Source organism: Symsagittifera roscoffensis, chromosome 9, assembly GCF_963678635.1.
Source record: "Symsagittifera roscoffensis chromosome 9, txSymRosc1.1, whole genome shotgun sequence".
NCBI lineage: Eukaryota > Metazoa > Xenacoelomorpha > Acoela > Convolutidae > Symsagittifera > Symsagittifera roscoffensis.
In genome coordinates, this window is record NC_087070.1 from 22,798,598 (window position 1) to 22,814,162 (window position 15,565).

A 15,565-nucleotide genomic window follows, 5' to 3' on the forward strand; every position below is an offset into this window, starting at 1 on the left:
GAACTATGCAAAATAATTTTTAGTTTAAGTTTGATCAAATAATTTTCAAATAGAGAGCAAAATACTGTTCCCAAAAAATTTTTATGATATCAGTCAAAAACTTTTGTCATCACGTCTCCAATTTTTTTCTTAGGAAAATTTACTTTTTGTTAAATGTTGTAGAAGGCTTAAAATTGTTATACAAACAGCTTTTTTTGAAAGCTCCTTGAGGAGTTTGTTGGTCAAAGTTTGCATTGACTGTGGGGAAACTTTGGGGAAACTTTGGGCTTTTCGAAGTCGACAAATTTTTTGATCCGTTTTTTATGTGCAATGAAAACAAAGTTGCAATAAATGTATCCCAAATAGTTAAAGCAAGAGCTTGAATGGTTCGAACTGCTTGAAAAGCTACCTGGATTTTTTCCAAAACAGCCCTAAGTATGAGTTTCTGTTGTTCTCGTAGTCTTAGGGTTAAATTAGCTCAGTTAAACTATTAATTAAAAAAACATAATAGCTCGATCTAAAATCAAAGCCGCAATTTAAAAAAATTATAATTTCGGGTATTTTTTATGAATAATTTTTGTATTTGACTTTTTCGTTGTTTTTTTAGTTTTTATTGCTTGTACTCATTTGACTGGTTTTGCTCTTTTTTCCTAATTTCATTCTTTTTGTCTTTTTGAACTTCATTCTGGGCTGGCTCTTCAGAGGTGGTTGGGCTGAGTTGACTGGGCATGAGATAGTGGCGATAAGGAGCCGGAGTAGAATAGACCAGATGAATTAATGGACTTTTGAATGCCCCTGAGAGAGCATTTGCTGAATGGGCTATTCTACCCAGAAAGCACCTGTCCCGCCCTAATCAGTGGGTTGAGAGGACGCTCTTTGATAAAATCAATTTTATTGTATGGCTCAAGTGCTCCCAAAGCACCACTAGGCATAAATGCACAATTAGCATAACAAAGCCAGCCACACTGTACTCGAACGCCGCCTTCGTCCCTACAGAAAAATCAAAAAGTCACTGGTTATAATTTAGTTCACGTTTTTTCACATATTTGTTTACTAATTTCAGACACTGCTAACTGATAAGTTTAACACGCTATAGAATTTCAATTTATTGAATTTTTGTCTTATGAAATTTTCGGGTTCTTTTATATTTTTCGATTTTTAAAGACTTTTTCTTTTTATACGTCATCTTGTAATAAATTAAACTAAGTTACATTTTAATTCTATTTCGAAGCAATGCTGAATGTTTGGATGGCCAAAAAAGGCGTTAAATGAAATGCAAAACAACCGTTTGACCTTTCGGCTTCTCTTCAATGTCTTTCATCGTCGGCTAAATGACCAGCCGTTGAATTCTGAATGCACTTCGGACGTATGTATGGATTTGGATTTGGATTGATTGACGGCGGCGGAGGATTTTCACTTTGGACAGAAGGGTGGGTGGGGGACAAGAGAAGACAACACATCTCTTTACCTCTGTCTTGTTTCTATTTACCCCTGTCCCCCCTATGCCTACACTATAGCCCAGATGCCCCCATAGCTATAGGCTATGTATTGTGATGGGTGATAGACAGCCATATCGACACATAGGCAGACAAAAATTTGATCCCCCCTTACTATGTCAATCATTTTTGACCGACACTGATGGGAATGACAAACTTAAAATTATTAAAGTGTAGGTAATTGTATAAAATGTAGTGAAGATGATTTTATGGGTTATCGTTGAAGGTAATTTTTACATGTAATTGGATGTGTGGTACTGAAATGATGAGGTTTCCTGAAAAGCACGTACTTAGAGCAAGCTTAAAAGCCAAACTCTACTGATAGCAAAAATGAGAGGTCGTTTATGGGAAACTGATTGGTAAATTGTAAAACTTCTGCCGCTTTAAGCGATAAACTCATGTTCAGATCAAATTCTATCCGTCTAATGATCTGAAGGCGCCTTTTGAGAGCACAATAGTTTACTAATCTTGTTGAGGAGCGACCGTGCGCTGAAAAAAAAATAATATTCAGTAAATAAATCAAAATTTTACTTACGGCGCAATTTTTTTGGTAGAGCATTTTGTATTTTGTGAAAGAATTTCTCTCAAAAAAAACATATATTGATCAACATATTTAATTTAAAAAAACAAGGATATAGCAGGTTGCTGTGTAAGTAGCACAGAAGTTTCCGACCAGCAACAATAATACGAAATTATAAGCAATTTGATCGTGGTGTGATGAGAGGATCTGAAAAAAGGCTAAATGAACCCAAAAACTCCCTTAACTTGATTTTATTGTATTTGCTGATGATGGGAGTTCGTTTGAGGTTACTAGATATTTTCTCGTTCACGCGAAAGAGGTGCTATTTTCAGCTTTTCTTTAAAATTTTTTTTTTTTTGAAAATACATAAACGGTCTTTTATTCAAAACTATCGCTTCATTTTGTCCCAATGTACATTTTCTGACAACTGAAAACCAGCTTAGTGTTTCTAACTTAATTTCTTCCCAATAATATCTTTTTGCGTTTTTGTTAATCGAACTTGACAGACAAGTTTGACTTTTACTATGAGCGGCTCACCATTTTTTTTCCACACAGCTCTTCGAGAATTATTTTATCGTACTGTTGGAAATCAAATTCTGTTTTGGCATCATTTTACTTTAAATAAACACACATTTCAAGATTTTTTGAAAATGAAAGTTCCTCAAAATATTCTGAAAAGATAAATAGCACAATAGTTTTCACTTTATTGGCATCGATCTCAGTCGGTACCTGATGTGATTTACGTTATTCTGAGATATTTTCGGCTTCAAGCTATGGCGGTTTGTTGAACATCCACACGAATTTATTGTAGCCGATCATTATCAAAAAATGCATAATTCAGGATATCTGATTATGTAATTACGTTAGAATTGAACAATTATTACGTAACAATTACGGTGATTTCTCGAGACATCTTTTGTTTTTCTTCCCGTGACCTGCTATCTTTTTGGGAGGTCCCTCTCTTTTGTGCGAAATAAGTCAAGTTCGAAATCTTAATCCTTTGAATAGCTGTCAATTTTGGATAACGGCTTCAAATAAGCGTCAAGGTCAATTAAATACTTAGTTGCTTTTTAAAATGTCCAATTTCAAAGGTCAGTTACCTATTTTGTTTACGCTACAGAAATCATATTGTGATCAAGCGTAAAATAACACATTAGATAACGGATAAGAGAAAATTTGTGAACTTAATTGTCAATAAGGATCATATCACAATTAATAAATCATACTGTTCGAGTTTTTCAATCCTTCGGTTAAATTTTTTCATGTTTCTTCATTGCAAACAACTCAAAAAATCTGCTTTTTCGGAAGATTCTTGTTTCAATAGTTTTCAAATTCCTTCTGTTTTTTTTATTTCTGAATCTTGAAGAAAAAGTAGAAGCAGTTTTTGGGTCTTAAGTTTTTTCGTTGCACTATCAATTTAGACAGTTAAGTGAGCTTGTGCAATTTTAGCAAGATATTTCAAAGTAACTACTTTGCAAATGAGCTTTTGCAATTTTTCTTTCAGATACTCTAAAATATAGCGTGTTTTTGTTTTCAGGGTTTCACAGAGCTCAACTGCAAGACGAAGAAATCTTCCTTCCTGGCGGGAACATCCTCGGGCATAGGAGGGGGAGTTGGCGGCGACTGGAGGCGAAAGCGAGACGAGATGCAGAGTCGTGAGCATTCGTCACTTTTATTATGAAAATGATTTTTAGATATTGCTGACAAATATATCGTTGCAACCACGTAGTGTAGTATACCGGAATTTAATTTTTTAATTTTTTTTGGCAATGATTACTGTGATCCGAGCATTTTTTTATATTTGAAAAACTCAAAAAACCTGAAAAAACTCATGATCTTTTTATTAACTCGGTAAAATTTACAAAAATACAAAAAGTTTCCAAAACAAAATCAATTGAAATCAAACTATTGAATATAAAACAGCTTTTATTAACTTTTAAAATTATGAAATATTATTAGTAAATTCAGTATAGGGCACTTTCTAGAGGAAAAAGATTTTCAGGTGAGTTGTCCCATCTGGTGCTGAGTGGTCTGTGTCCACAGCTGTTGCAGCTGGTCGCTTCTGGACTCTCCCCAAAGTACACTCCCTGGGAGGTGGTCAGACTCGGCGCGGTGCCTGGTGAGCTCCATTCAATTGTGTTTTGTCATTTTTTTGTCACTTTTTCCTTTTTATTTGGGCTTATAAATCCACAATCGAGAGAACCAAAAGCATTAGGTTTCTTATCTTTACCTTTAACTTTTCGATGAATAGATTTAACGAATGCATTTAAGAATAGTTTCTCAAAATTTTGATTGATGGTAAAAAGTCGCAACTTAAAATGAACATTTCAGAAATTGACGATCATAATTTACGAGCTTTAATCTGTTGATCTTAATGAGTTACGCACTATAAGTTATTCTTCCGGCACTTTTTTTGACTTTTTTCTCAAACTATGGGTGTTTTTTCAGTGCCTGGCGTGACCTGCATTCATGAGTTGTGTCTGAGTGTGTCTGTGATGAGCGAACTGGAATCCACCGAGGAGAAATTCAACTCGTTCGTTTTCGGACTCCTCAAGTGAGTCATAAGCACATTTGTATTTCTGAGTCTAAATTTTGATTATGAATTTGGTTAAAAAGCTGGTGTAAGGATTCTGATAAAAGTTGACTCACAACTGGATTCGAATCATGGAATCGAGTTTTTGTTGTGTTTCAGTCAAAAAATCATGGAAACTTGGCTTCTATTGCTGCTCAAAAATTCATGTGAGTGTAAAGTATTTCATTGGGTTCAATTACAGTCATTAAAACACAGTTGGGCAAGCATATATTTAAAGCACGCATAATGGTCTCAAAATTCTCTAAAATCGTTGTATTAATTTTAAACTCGACTGTTAATGATATGGGAAAATCTTACCCGATAAAAATAAAACTTAGGTTTCTGTGCAATTCTCGTGATCGATTTGAACGTGTTTGCAGCTTTGATCAGTGGCTGCTATGACTCACACAACAGACGACCCTCCTCCTCCTTCTCCTCCACCTCCTCTTCATTCAACTCCTCCTCTCTTCAGAGTCAGTCACAACAAGGAGTAGTGAACAACAGCAACAGTTGGCTCATCTCCAGTCCAGGGCTTCCCACTCTACTCAGTAGGAGTTTGCTTCATCCTAAAAAATAAACTTGAAAAAACCTAATTTTTCTGATCGCAATTAGACAATTTCGACAACATTTAAGAGGCAAAATGGGAAAAAACACTGACAAAAACTATAAACATTTCAATATAAAAAGAAATAATTTTAATCGAAAATAGAAGTTTTTGACATGATCCAGTCTTAAACCATAAAAATTATACTAAACATACTCTTGATATTTGCCGCTGAGAGCTTCACTAAACATAGAGGAAAAACATATCTCAATTTAAATTTCCTTGTTTGAAAAGTTCACCTACTGCTGGTGATTTGAAAACAAAACTGATATTTTGAAAAAACTGCGTTTGATAATTTGACTGCAGAAACATTTCTAAAAAACACATTTTTAGTCCTTCTGTTCTTTTTAATAGCCTTCTTCTCGAAATCGGTTCTTGCGTATGCTGGAAATAGATTATGTTCGATTTTCCAGAGAAGATGACAGACTAGTTTCCAATCAAGGAACATTGAAACTGTAGTACAAAGTAAGTTGGTGTAAGATCGGATGAGGCTTCAAAAAGTCTTCTGTCACATCAGGTCTTAATTGCCCAATTAGTTATTTTTGAGTGATAGTTTTATATTTGTGCTAAAAGCACTTGAAGTTATACCTAGTTAAAGAAAATGGCTTATACTAAAGCGTTCATTGAAAATTGAGCAAGATACTGATAATAATCTAGATAATTCACCTGTTTTGCTTCTAAAGTTTTTAAACTAAGTAGCGTAATGTTTTTCGTTTTGCGTATATGCCGTGCTAATTTTTGCAATAAATTATCAGCTCACTTTTGTTAGTATTAAATTAAAAGAATGTCCTATTAGTTAGTGGACAAATATTGACAAGACTCCTACAGTAGCTGTAAAACATAGTCCATGTTATCTTGATAGCAAAAGAGCAGCTCAGAGTATTTTTGTGTTATTTTTTTAAGGAATTTTTTGCTGCCATCAGCTTACATAACTTTTTATTTCTGGTTCAGAGAAACTCAGATTCTGAAAATTATTCTAAGAAATTGAATCAAATGCTTTTGCTATTTCAAATGATGAATTTGTTTTTATTTTTGTTGTGCTTAAAATACTACTGAGCAAGTCAACACGGTTATTAATATCTTTTTATAAACAAAACAGCCGAAATTTGAAAATCTATAATTCTCTAATTTCGCAGTTTTAAGTTGTTTGTTTGTAGACCTCCAAAAAATTGTGAAGAATTTTAATTTAAAAGTAATTTTAAATTTTGCTTTTTCTCCATCAATCGCTCCGGCATTTTTTTTTGGTTTTGCGAAGGAAGTTATCGTCGCTTAGCCTATTTTTTAGTTTGCTTTTCGAAACAATTGCTACTTTTGATTTATTATCTGTTTTCAAGCATTTTACTACAGTAGAATTTAATTAATTTTTTTTCTTCAGGTATTTTTAGCTTTAATGATTTAACAGTTCAGAATTATTAGGACAGTCTTCAAATGTTTTCTGGACATTTTATCAAATATTTCAAATATTTTAGATTGGATTCAACTTAATGATTTTGACAAATAATTCTATTTCCGATAAAATTTTTGCAACTCAGGGGTCTTTTTCTGTAGAAGGATACAAGTTTAAAACTTGATCTTCAATTCTACTGAAGTCACTACTGTGATAGTATAACAAATCAGTGCTTTTGAACGCGGTGATAATGATTGATTTGCAATTTTTGTAAAAACTAAATTTCAAAAAGAAATTGCGTCCAAAGATTTCATTTCTCAGGCTTTGTCAAGTTCAGATTTCCAGAAAAATCAACTTGCAGTCATATAAATTCGCAAAAACAAAACAAATTTGTTTAAATTACTGAATCTCTGGCACTGTGTACAATAGGGTTCAAGTTCTTGTGAGTGAGAATCACGACACCTCCTTTTTTCATTTTCGGCTTGACACGTTTAATGTATCCATTCGAAAAGCGGGATAGTGATCCTCAGCTATTATCATAGGTTGTTGTTTTTCAAAACAAAGCGCAGCATCTCAAAAGTCCATAAATTGTTTTGAGGCCACTCTTAATGACAAGTTTTTTAAGCCTCCTACAGTCTGATGTGGGATTTTTATTTTGTTTTCGTAGTATCTTTTCTTGTTATTTTTCTATCAAAATCTCTGGTATATCCTTAAAGTCTAAATGTCGACGTGGTCTTTATTGAAAGTCGCTGGAGCATGATACTCGATAGAAACAAACCCTTAGTTATAGTAGTAATCTTGATATTTCTATAATTTTAGTACCAAAAAACTGATAATACGTACAAATATATTCTCAAAAAGTAAACTGAGAGACCAACGGCAAAGCGATACTTTTTACTTATTTTCATCCAATCTCACATATGTTTGATTTTGAAAAAAAAAACCAAATTCTTGGAAGTTTAAAAAACAATATGGCTTTCATTTGATTTATTAAATAGCTATTTAACTTAGGGATTTAATTTCTTCCATGTGGCATTTTTATTTCATGCAAGCTTCTGCCAGTAAAAATCAAATAAACGATTTCAATAATTTTTTGGAATAAAACTGCAGAGGTTCTGACCTGACAGCTTGTGAGAAAACTGATAAAACCTCTCTTGAAAAATAAACAACTGAAAAAACTTAAAGCACAAAAATTAGATGTTTAAAACTATGAAAAAAGTGGTTTCGAGTCAGCATAGAGAATTAAAAAGTTTGCAAAATTTGATGATTAGAAAATAAGTAGCATTCGATTAAAAAAATAGCCTCTGTTTTTTTTGGAAAACTCCAATGAGAAAAGATATACAGTTTTAAATACAAAATCCAACAGCGGAAAAGATTAACTAAATTTCAATATCTTTGTTTTATATAGATTTTTCTTGAAAAAATTTCATCTTTTGTTTCAAAAATTAGCGTTCAAAATCATCGTTCAAAATAGTTCAAAATAGCGTTCAAAATAGCGTTCAAAATTATCGTTCGTGTTGTAACCTTAAAAAAACTTGAAGTTGATAACAGGTTTTAAAAATACTGTTTCACAAAAGAATGACAAAAATTTTTGTAAAACAGAACAATTCAATGTTGTAGAACAGTAGCAATCAATTTTCAGTGGCACAAATTTTATTTCTTCTATTAAAAAGAATAATTAAAGCAGATAAAAGTACCTTGGCTTTTGACTTGCAACAACGGAATGTGTCTTTCATCTCAACTGCCATCACTCATTGAATCTTTTAACACAGCTTGTTCGAAAAAAAGACACAGTTTTCATCAAACTACAGAACACATTTTCATAGACAAATGATTTTACTTTTACTAAAAAACTAGTGAAAACGTAGACTAAACATAAAATTTTTTCCAGCCCTTGCTGAAGCCTTCAATTTTACAATTCTATATCATTTCTAAAAACTAGAACAAGGCGTTTGAAATTGTTAGTCTCGTCTTGAACACGTTTCAAGTAAAAAATCAAAAACACTAATTGAATTGGGAATATATTGTGCTATTTTGTAGCCAATATGACCATGCGCCAGAGTTTTTTCTAATTGCCCAATTTTTGCCAGCAGAAGTCTTCATTACTCCATCGAGCCTAACAAAATTTTTAACAGTTTTGAAAACAAAAACCTAAATGAACACGATATAGGATACGTTATTAAATAGTTTTTCAATATTGTTCTCCTAAACTATATGCCTATCTGTATATGCCACAGGCTGGTCAAAAAATAGAACTTGATTTACCGTCAGGAATGAGTAAATAATTGTTACACTGCAGTATAATTACATATATTGCAACTTTTATAATAGGATTTTTATAGTGTTCTGGCAGCGATCATTCTGGTCAGCCTAAAAAAAGATCGAAAAGTTTCGAAAAAGATTAGAAAAACTCCCTTCAAGAAAATCCTAAATCCGTTCCTGGATATATCACATTAAAGCCCTTTCTGTCGTTTTTTTTTGTGTTTTGCTATTCTTTTATCCAGGAACTCGTTTATCCAGGAACTGTTAAAGGAACTCGTTTATCCAGGAACTGCTATTCGTTTTGCTATCCGTTTAACAGTAAAAGTTCTAGGCTTTTGTTCATATCTCATTACATCACGAACAAAAAACGACAGAATTTGAAAAAATAAAGAAAAAACATTTTTTAATTTTTTATTGAGTGTGCTCGAAACATTCTGTGCTCTTTCACAAGAACTGGCTGTCCTTGATTTTAGTATTTTGATCCACTTTGATTTTTTATGCGCGAATGGCGGCAGTAAGACTATTAGCAAACTATAGAGTATAATTTAGAGAGGCGAACTTTCATGTCTTTTGCCCTCCACACTCATTGCAAGAAAGCGACAAAATATAAGCAAAAAAATCCAAAAATGTACATTTTCAGTTTTTTCGTAATCGGTTTTTGTAATTCTTCAGATTCAAAATATTTTGCTTCTTGTTCGTCTATTATTATCGCATTTTTGTTGGTGCAGGTAACAAGGTGCTATTCACGGAGTTGTTGTTGGCGGTGCAGCCATTGGCCTTCATCTGCTTCTACACTGATCTGCGCTTCGAGATAGACTACCACGTCAAACACTCACTCACTCACCAGGTCAGCACAGAATTAGTTTCATAGCAAAAAGTGAATGAAATGATAGAAGTTAATACTCTCAAGCAGTAGGTTGGTGGTTCGAAGCTCATAGAAGCCCTAAAATATAGCTGAATATAACGAAAAAAAAAAATTCAGGAAATGTACTAGTCAATTTGTTCTAAACGTTACATATTTAGATTTTTGAGAGATCATCATTGGTTTAATTCTTGCTGTGTATCTTTACAAAATAAACTAGAACTATACTGCTCTACAATCATAGAACATTTTCACATAGTTTTTTTTTCATTTTATAGGAGTAAGGTGCTATCAAAAAAATTTCTTATAAAAAAGTATCGGTCTTATAATTTTTCTAATTAGAAAACTTTCTTTTTCATGTAACACTCTCAGAGCTAAATTTTGCAAGAAGTTGTGTTATTTTCGAAAGAACGGGTTCAAGATAGCGACTATAAGTCAACCCTGAAAAATACAATATCGAAAACCAGAGAAATATGAGTCGGTTTTCTGATAAATCTGGACGCTGCAGTAGCTTTAAACGCTAAGCCTTGAATCGTTCTTGCTTGTCTGATCTAGTATAAAATTTCCGCAGTTTTCGACTAAAATTACATGTTGCGGATTCCGTGACAAGTAGCAAAAAAGAGGATGCCGCCCTGTCCTAGCAGTTACCTGGACACGGCTTCTGCAACACGTTTTCGCGATACTATATATTTAGGTAAATGAACGGAATCCGCGTACTTATAAGCACAAAAGTGTGTTTTGCAAAAATCTCACGCCTAAGCATCGTGATGTTAAATTCATTTGATCTTCCAAAAAATAAACCTGTCATACTTGATTGAGTTTCAGGCGCCAACAAACAACCTTGACCTCACACCTGTTTCGTCTACTCAAAGCAACTCTAATCACAATCATCGCAACGTTTTTACAAATCAGCCAATGGGAAATAAGACGCCTGTTTTCGGCAACGAAAACTATGACTCATCCGCCCGAGTGTCTTCGACTTATTGGGCTTTGCCTTCGGGAGGATTCCACCGAGAAGCATCGTCGATATCGTGTAAAGAGAGAGGCGGTTCTTGTGGTGATGGAAATAGCCGAACGCGCCTCGCGGCTGATGACATCTCGGGTGATTTGCCGCATGTCGGAGGCAATTATAGATGCTGGGATTTAGTCGAAGCCAGGTAAAACCTTCAGGGAAAACAGTTCACAATATCAGCCGCTTCTACAATTTATGTTAGGCAGACTTCAATCTAAAAACCAGCGGTTTTTTGTTTTAAGGATTTAATAAACAAATAGAAAAAAAACTGATTTCGTTTGCCGCTTACGCTTTGCTAGGACGATATATATCGGGGCTAGTGATCCCGAATTAGTCAAACTCGCAGTTTTCAAACGCTTATAACCTTACGAAAAAAAACACTGATAAAATATTTTTGATTTTTGAGCTCAAGACAACAATAGTGTTCAGTTGATATAAAATTGCTGTCACAAATGATTAGTTCAAAACTCAAACTTGTCTTAGTTAAAAAATCACCCGAGCACAAATATTCTGTAACAATCTTCAAAAATTGGAGCAATAAAGCCAGCTAATGCGGTATAATGAAACAACACTGCTCTCATCAGAGCGATTCCCTTAAAAACCCTTATAGTCATTTCGCGTCTATGGATTAGTTTTCAAATGAAACAAAAATGATGAAATTTTACATTAACATTTCTGATTTTTTTTGAGATTTTTTATTGAAAAACCAATCACACACGCTTTATAAAATACAAAGGATTTTTTTGCTAATAACAAAACATTAATTACATAGTATTCTTCATTTCAATTTCGATTATTTCGCCGCTTGTGCTTTAGAAAAAAGATATAGACTGCGCATTAATAATCTCAAATTGCCAAACTTTACACTCGCATATTTTCATGAAAAATGATCAGAGGGGAAATAATTCTTTGAATTTGAGCTGCAGGCATTGATGCCTATCAAGTAGTTTGAAATAATCCATCCAAATGAATGATTAACATGTCGAATATTGTCAGGATTTTGAAAAAAATTACCAGAGCACAATTATTCCGACACTTCTTCGAAAGTCAGAACAACAAAACCGCTTTTACTTAAGACAAAGCTTTGAATGTTATGTGTGCCCTGAAAATAATCTCGAATAGTTTAGATTGAGAAAATTTGGATGAGCTAGAAACCATGAACAGTTTGTTTATCGTTCCTCAACAGCCAGTATAAAAAAGTTAAAAGTCAAATATTGAGTCGTATAGAGAGAATGATAGAGACGCATAGAGATGCAATAGTTTGGAGTTATACAGTGCTGATTTAAATTAACCGAACAAAACGCGTTTTTCTCGAAATTTAAAACCCGTTTTTCTCAAATTGGGTTGAGTTTAGGTGAAAACTTATGAAGATAAAATTTGCTTAAATTTTTAGCAGAATTAATATGGTGTAATTTATTTTGCGAAATTCCGGCCCGAAATGGGTCATTTTGGCTTTTCTTAGTTAATCAAAAATTACGCCAAAAATACCCAGTCGATCACAGACATAATTATATCAAAGTGAACCCCTTACGTAGCCCAATAAACTTTAAGAAGGGTATAATCTCCAAAATGTTGTATAAGTTAATTTCTTTTTGTTTGATAGACAAAAAAGGTCATTTTTACTATATAAAATACCAACTTTTTATTTAAGAACAATTTTTAAACAATTTGCAATTTATTTTTGGAGAAAATAGCCTTCTTAAAGTTTGTTGGGCTACGTAAGGGGCTCACTTTGATATAATTATGTCTGTGATCGACTGGGTATTTTTGGCGTAACTTTTGATTAACTAAGAAAAGCCAAAATGACCCATTTTTGGGGTAAAATTTCGGACCCGAATTTCGCAAAAAAATTACACCATATTAATTTTGCTAAAATTCTAAGCAAGTTTTGTCTTCATAAGTTTTCACCTAAACTCAACCCAATTTGAGAAAAACGGGTTTTAAATTTCGAGAAAAACGCGTTTTGTCCCGTTAATTTAAATCAGCACTGTAGAACTTCGCCAATTTTCACGCCGACCCCCATTTTTTTCAAACAAGATTGCAGGTAAAACAACCTCATGAACATGAACACAAGGAGTCAATATCTTCACGGGGGTAGAAAATTTTTTAGTTTAAAACCATTTTGTTCTTCAAAATTGTTCTGTTTAAAAAACCCAATCAAATAAAAACATATTTAATCAATTCTTCAGCACAATGGGGCTTACGCTGGCAAATAGTGGCGGCTCAAAAATGCTTGAATTGGTTTTACGACAAATAGTTCCAAGTAAGTTTTCACTAGACACAAAATTAAATGTTCACTAAATGCATGAAAACAGAATTGGAGCAGATTCAAAACAGAAGGTTTTAATCAATTATTGTTTTTTTTTGTGTTTTTGAAGAAAAACTACCTTAAAAGTTGTCAGTATGCTTAAATTACTATCTTTAATTTCATCCGAATTACTGTCTCGCTGTTACTACTGCCAGCTTATAGTTTTTATTCAACCATTGAAAATGGGACGTGTTTTATTTTTTTTTTTTCATTTTTTTCATTTCTTCCTTTCTTTGTTCATTATTTTCTGGGTCAAATGATAAGTCCGAGTATAAGGTTTTCAGTCGTGAATCGCATGACATCAAAAAATGCGGAAAAATTGTCCCAGTGTTGAAAAAAAACTGGTTTAAAAATTTTAAGTTTCAACCTAGTTTTGAGCGACCAAAGCAATCGAGTAACGTATAGAAATTAGCCATTTAGGCTAAAAAAAACTTGATTTTACCACAGAAAAACTAAATTTGGAAGCTTCACGTAGTGCTTCTCTGGCCGTGCAAAAAATTGGGAAACGTTTTAAGAAATTTTTTTTTTCATTTTTTTTCCTTTTTCTTTCTTTAGTTTTTGAAGACAATCGTAGTTTTTTATGCCTAATTCACTAAAATTCTTCGCGTTTGTATAGTTCTATCAACATACGAAACACAAGAAAAGACACTAATTTGTAGAAAAGAAAATTTCTGAGAATATGCTTAGAGTAATTTGTGATACTTGGGCAGCAACCTGCTATCCTAGTTAATTTATACTTGAAATTTTTACTGATATACAAAACCGGGTCATGTTTCTTTAGCTGCGGGTTTTTCTTTCAAATATCTACTTTTTGTGGCACAGTCCGATGAAATCAACACATAGATATCCTGCAAATTTTTTATCCGAACTATCACAGTAAAAGATGAACATTGCATTAGGATGTGTTTTTTATGCAAATCTAGTAGTACAGTTTGCTAGGGCTTAATTTTGTTTCGACGTTCAAAGAACGTAAGGAATGTTTAGCGGTTGGCGGAGCCATTTTTGGTTTCTCTCAAATACAATTGTTTTGTCGAGACGACTTTCAATTTTTGAAACGACTCTTCCATGACACTGCTCCTTGAGTTTTTTTTTCCCACAACATTACGATCCATTTGGGAACAATTCAATTTTAGTTAAAAACTAGAAGCTTCTTGAACTCAACTGAAGGGCAGCCTGTCGAAACTATGAATGCTTGCCAATTTGATATGAGCAGAAGTCTTGTCCTAATTTTACTTGAATCAGATTAATAAGTAGTATGGATAATGCAACAGTACATAACTGCTGCATTATATAGAGATATCCGTTGCATTATATTCACTTTAACAAGCAATTAAACCCAAAAATATAAATTCATTTTAGTTTGGGCAGTTTGATCAGAAGAGTCGGCTGTGAGAACAAAAATCTCAGCCCCGAAGAGTCAGAAGATCCAGTCACTTACGTATAGAGAACCTTCGAGAATAATCTAGAATATGTGAATGCAATCTTTATTGTGCAATTGAAATCAAGGAGAGAGAATGACAATTTGCTTTTAGATTTGACTGATTATGCATCTAAATTAGAGTTGGTAGATTTGTAATTTTGTAAAGAAAGTTGAAATATTGTATTGAACTCGAAATTCTTATTAATTGAAATTATGCCCAGTTTCTTTTAAAAACAAAATGAAAAATATGACCTTTTTTGCAATAAATTGAAAATAGTTTTGTCTTTCTGATACTACTTGCACGTAGATTTAGATCTTATAATGGGAGGGAATCAAAACATCTGTGCTAAACTTTTGGGGTAATTTTTTTGAAGCTTTCCTTGTCTCGAAAAACCAAACAATGAAAAAAATAAGGGGTGCTTTCAGTGACCCGATGTGTAAATAATTTACTAGATCAGTAACCCAAATAAATTAATTCTTACAATAAGTTGTCATATTGTACACAGTGGAGGATTTAGGGGTTAGACTGAGGGATTCGACTCCTTCACCAACCAAAGGTTCCCACCTTCGCTATTTTTTTATGACAACCATTTGCGCTGAACAACCCTGGAATTTTTCTAAAAGCCTCTTTGGCGCCATTGCATATTATTGTTGAATGCAAGCGAGCGCCGAAAAAACGCAACTTTTTGGTCAAAGTTTCCAAAAAGTTCCCAAAAACGTCACTTTTGACCTTTGTCACTTCAAAAAATTTGCAAGCGGCGCAAAGTTTTTTTGGTCATAATACGGTCTTCAAAGCATTCTGGAAGCACTCAGAAAATCAATTCGGTCAACCTGTAAAACAAGGTCGATATATTTTTTTCAAAGTTGCCCCTGATAAAATCTTAGTTATATCCGCCCCTGAGCTTTCTGATGTCAATCTTCAGCGCAATTGACCTTCAACCTGAGTTAACGTAACTGAATGATGCAAATTTGGTTTGAAATAGCCCACTCCTTATCAGTTTACTGACACATCGATTCACTAACCTACCGCAAGAACGGCAAGTTTTTTTGCATTTCCTGGGGGTAGGTCCGCCAATTATGCCGGGAAGCTTAAATATCAAGCGTGTTTAGTTAGACAACTTGTCTTTGACTTCAAAAACGTAG

At 33.4% G+C, this 15,565-nt stretch overlaps 1 protein-coding gene across 2 annotated transcripts in view; it reads left to right on the forward strand.

The window, feature by feature from the left end:
• The window catches only part of LOC134854544 (uncharacterized), a 48,747-nt gene extending 34,113 nt beyond the window's left edge, over positions 1-14,634 (forward strand). For both annotated transcript variants that reach the window (XM_063870843.1, XM_063870842.1), the window contains 8 exons: positions 3,533-3,650; positions 3,998-4,114; positions 4,444-4,549; positions 4,688-4,734; positions 4,948-5,115; positions 9,549-9,667; positions 10,508-10,839; positions 14,362-14,634. In XM_063870843.1, coding sequence (XP_063726913.1) covers positions 3,533-3,650; positions 3,998-4,114; positions 4,444-4,549; positions 4,688-4,734; positions 4,948-5,115; positions 9,549-9,667; positions 10,508-10,839; positions 14,362-14,446 — 1,092 coding nt within the window. In that variant the 3' untranslated portion in view covers positions 14,447-14,634. The remainder of the gene's footprint in view (positions 1-3,532; positions 3,651-3,997; positions 4,115-4,443; positions 4,550-4,687; positions 4,735-4,947; positions 5,116-9,548; positions 9,668-10,507; positions 10,840-14,361) is intronic.
• The last annotated feature ends 931 nt before the right edge of the window (positions 14,635-15,565 follow it).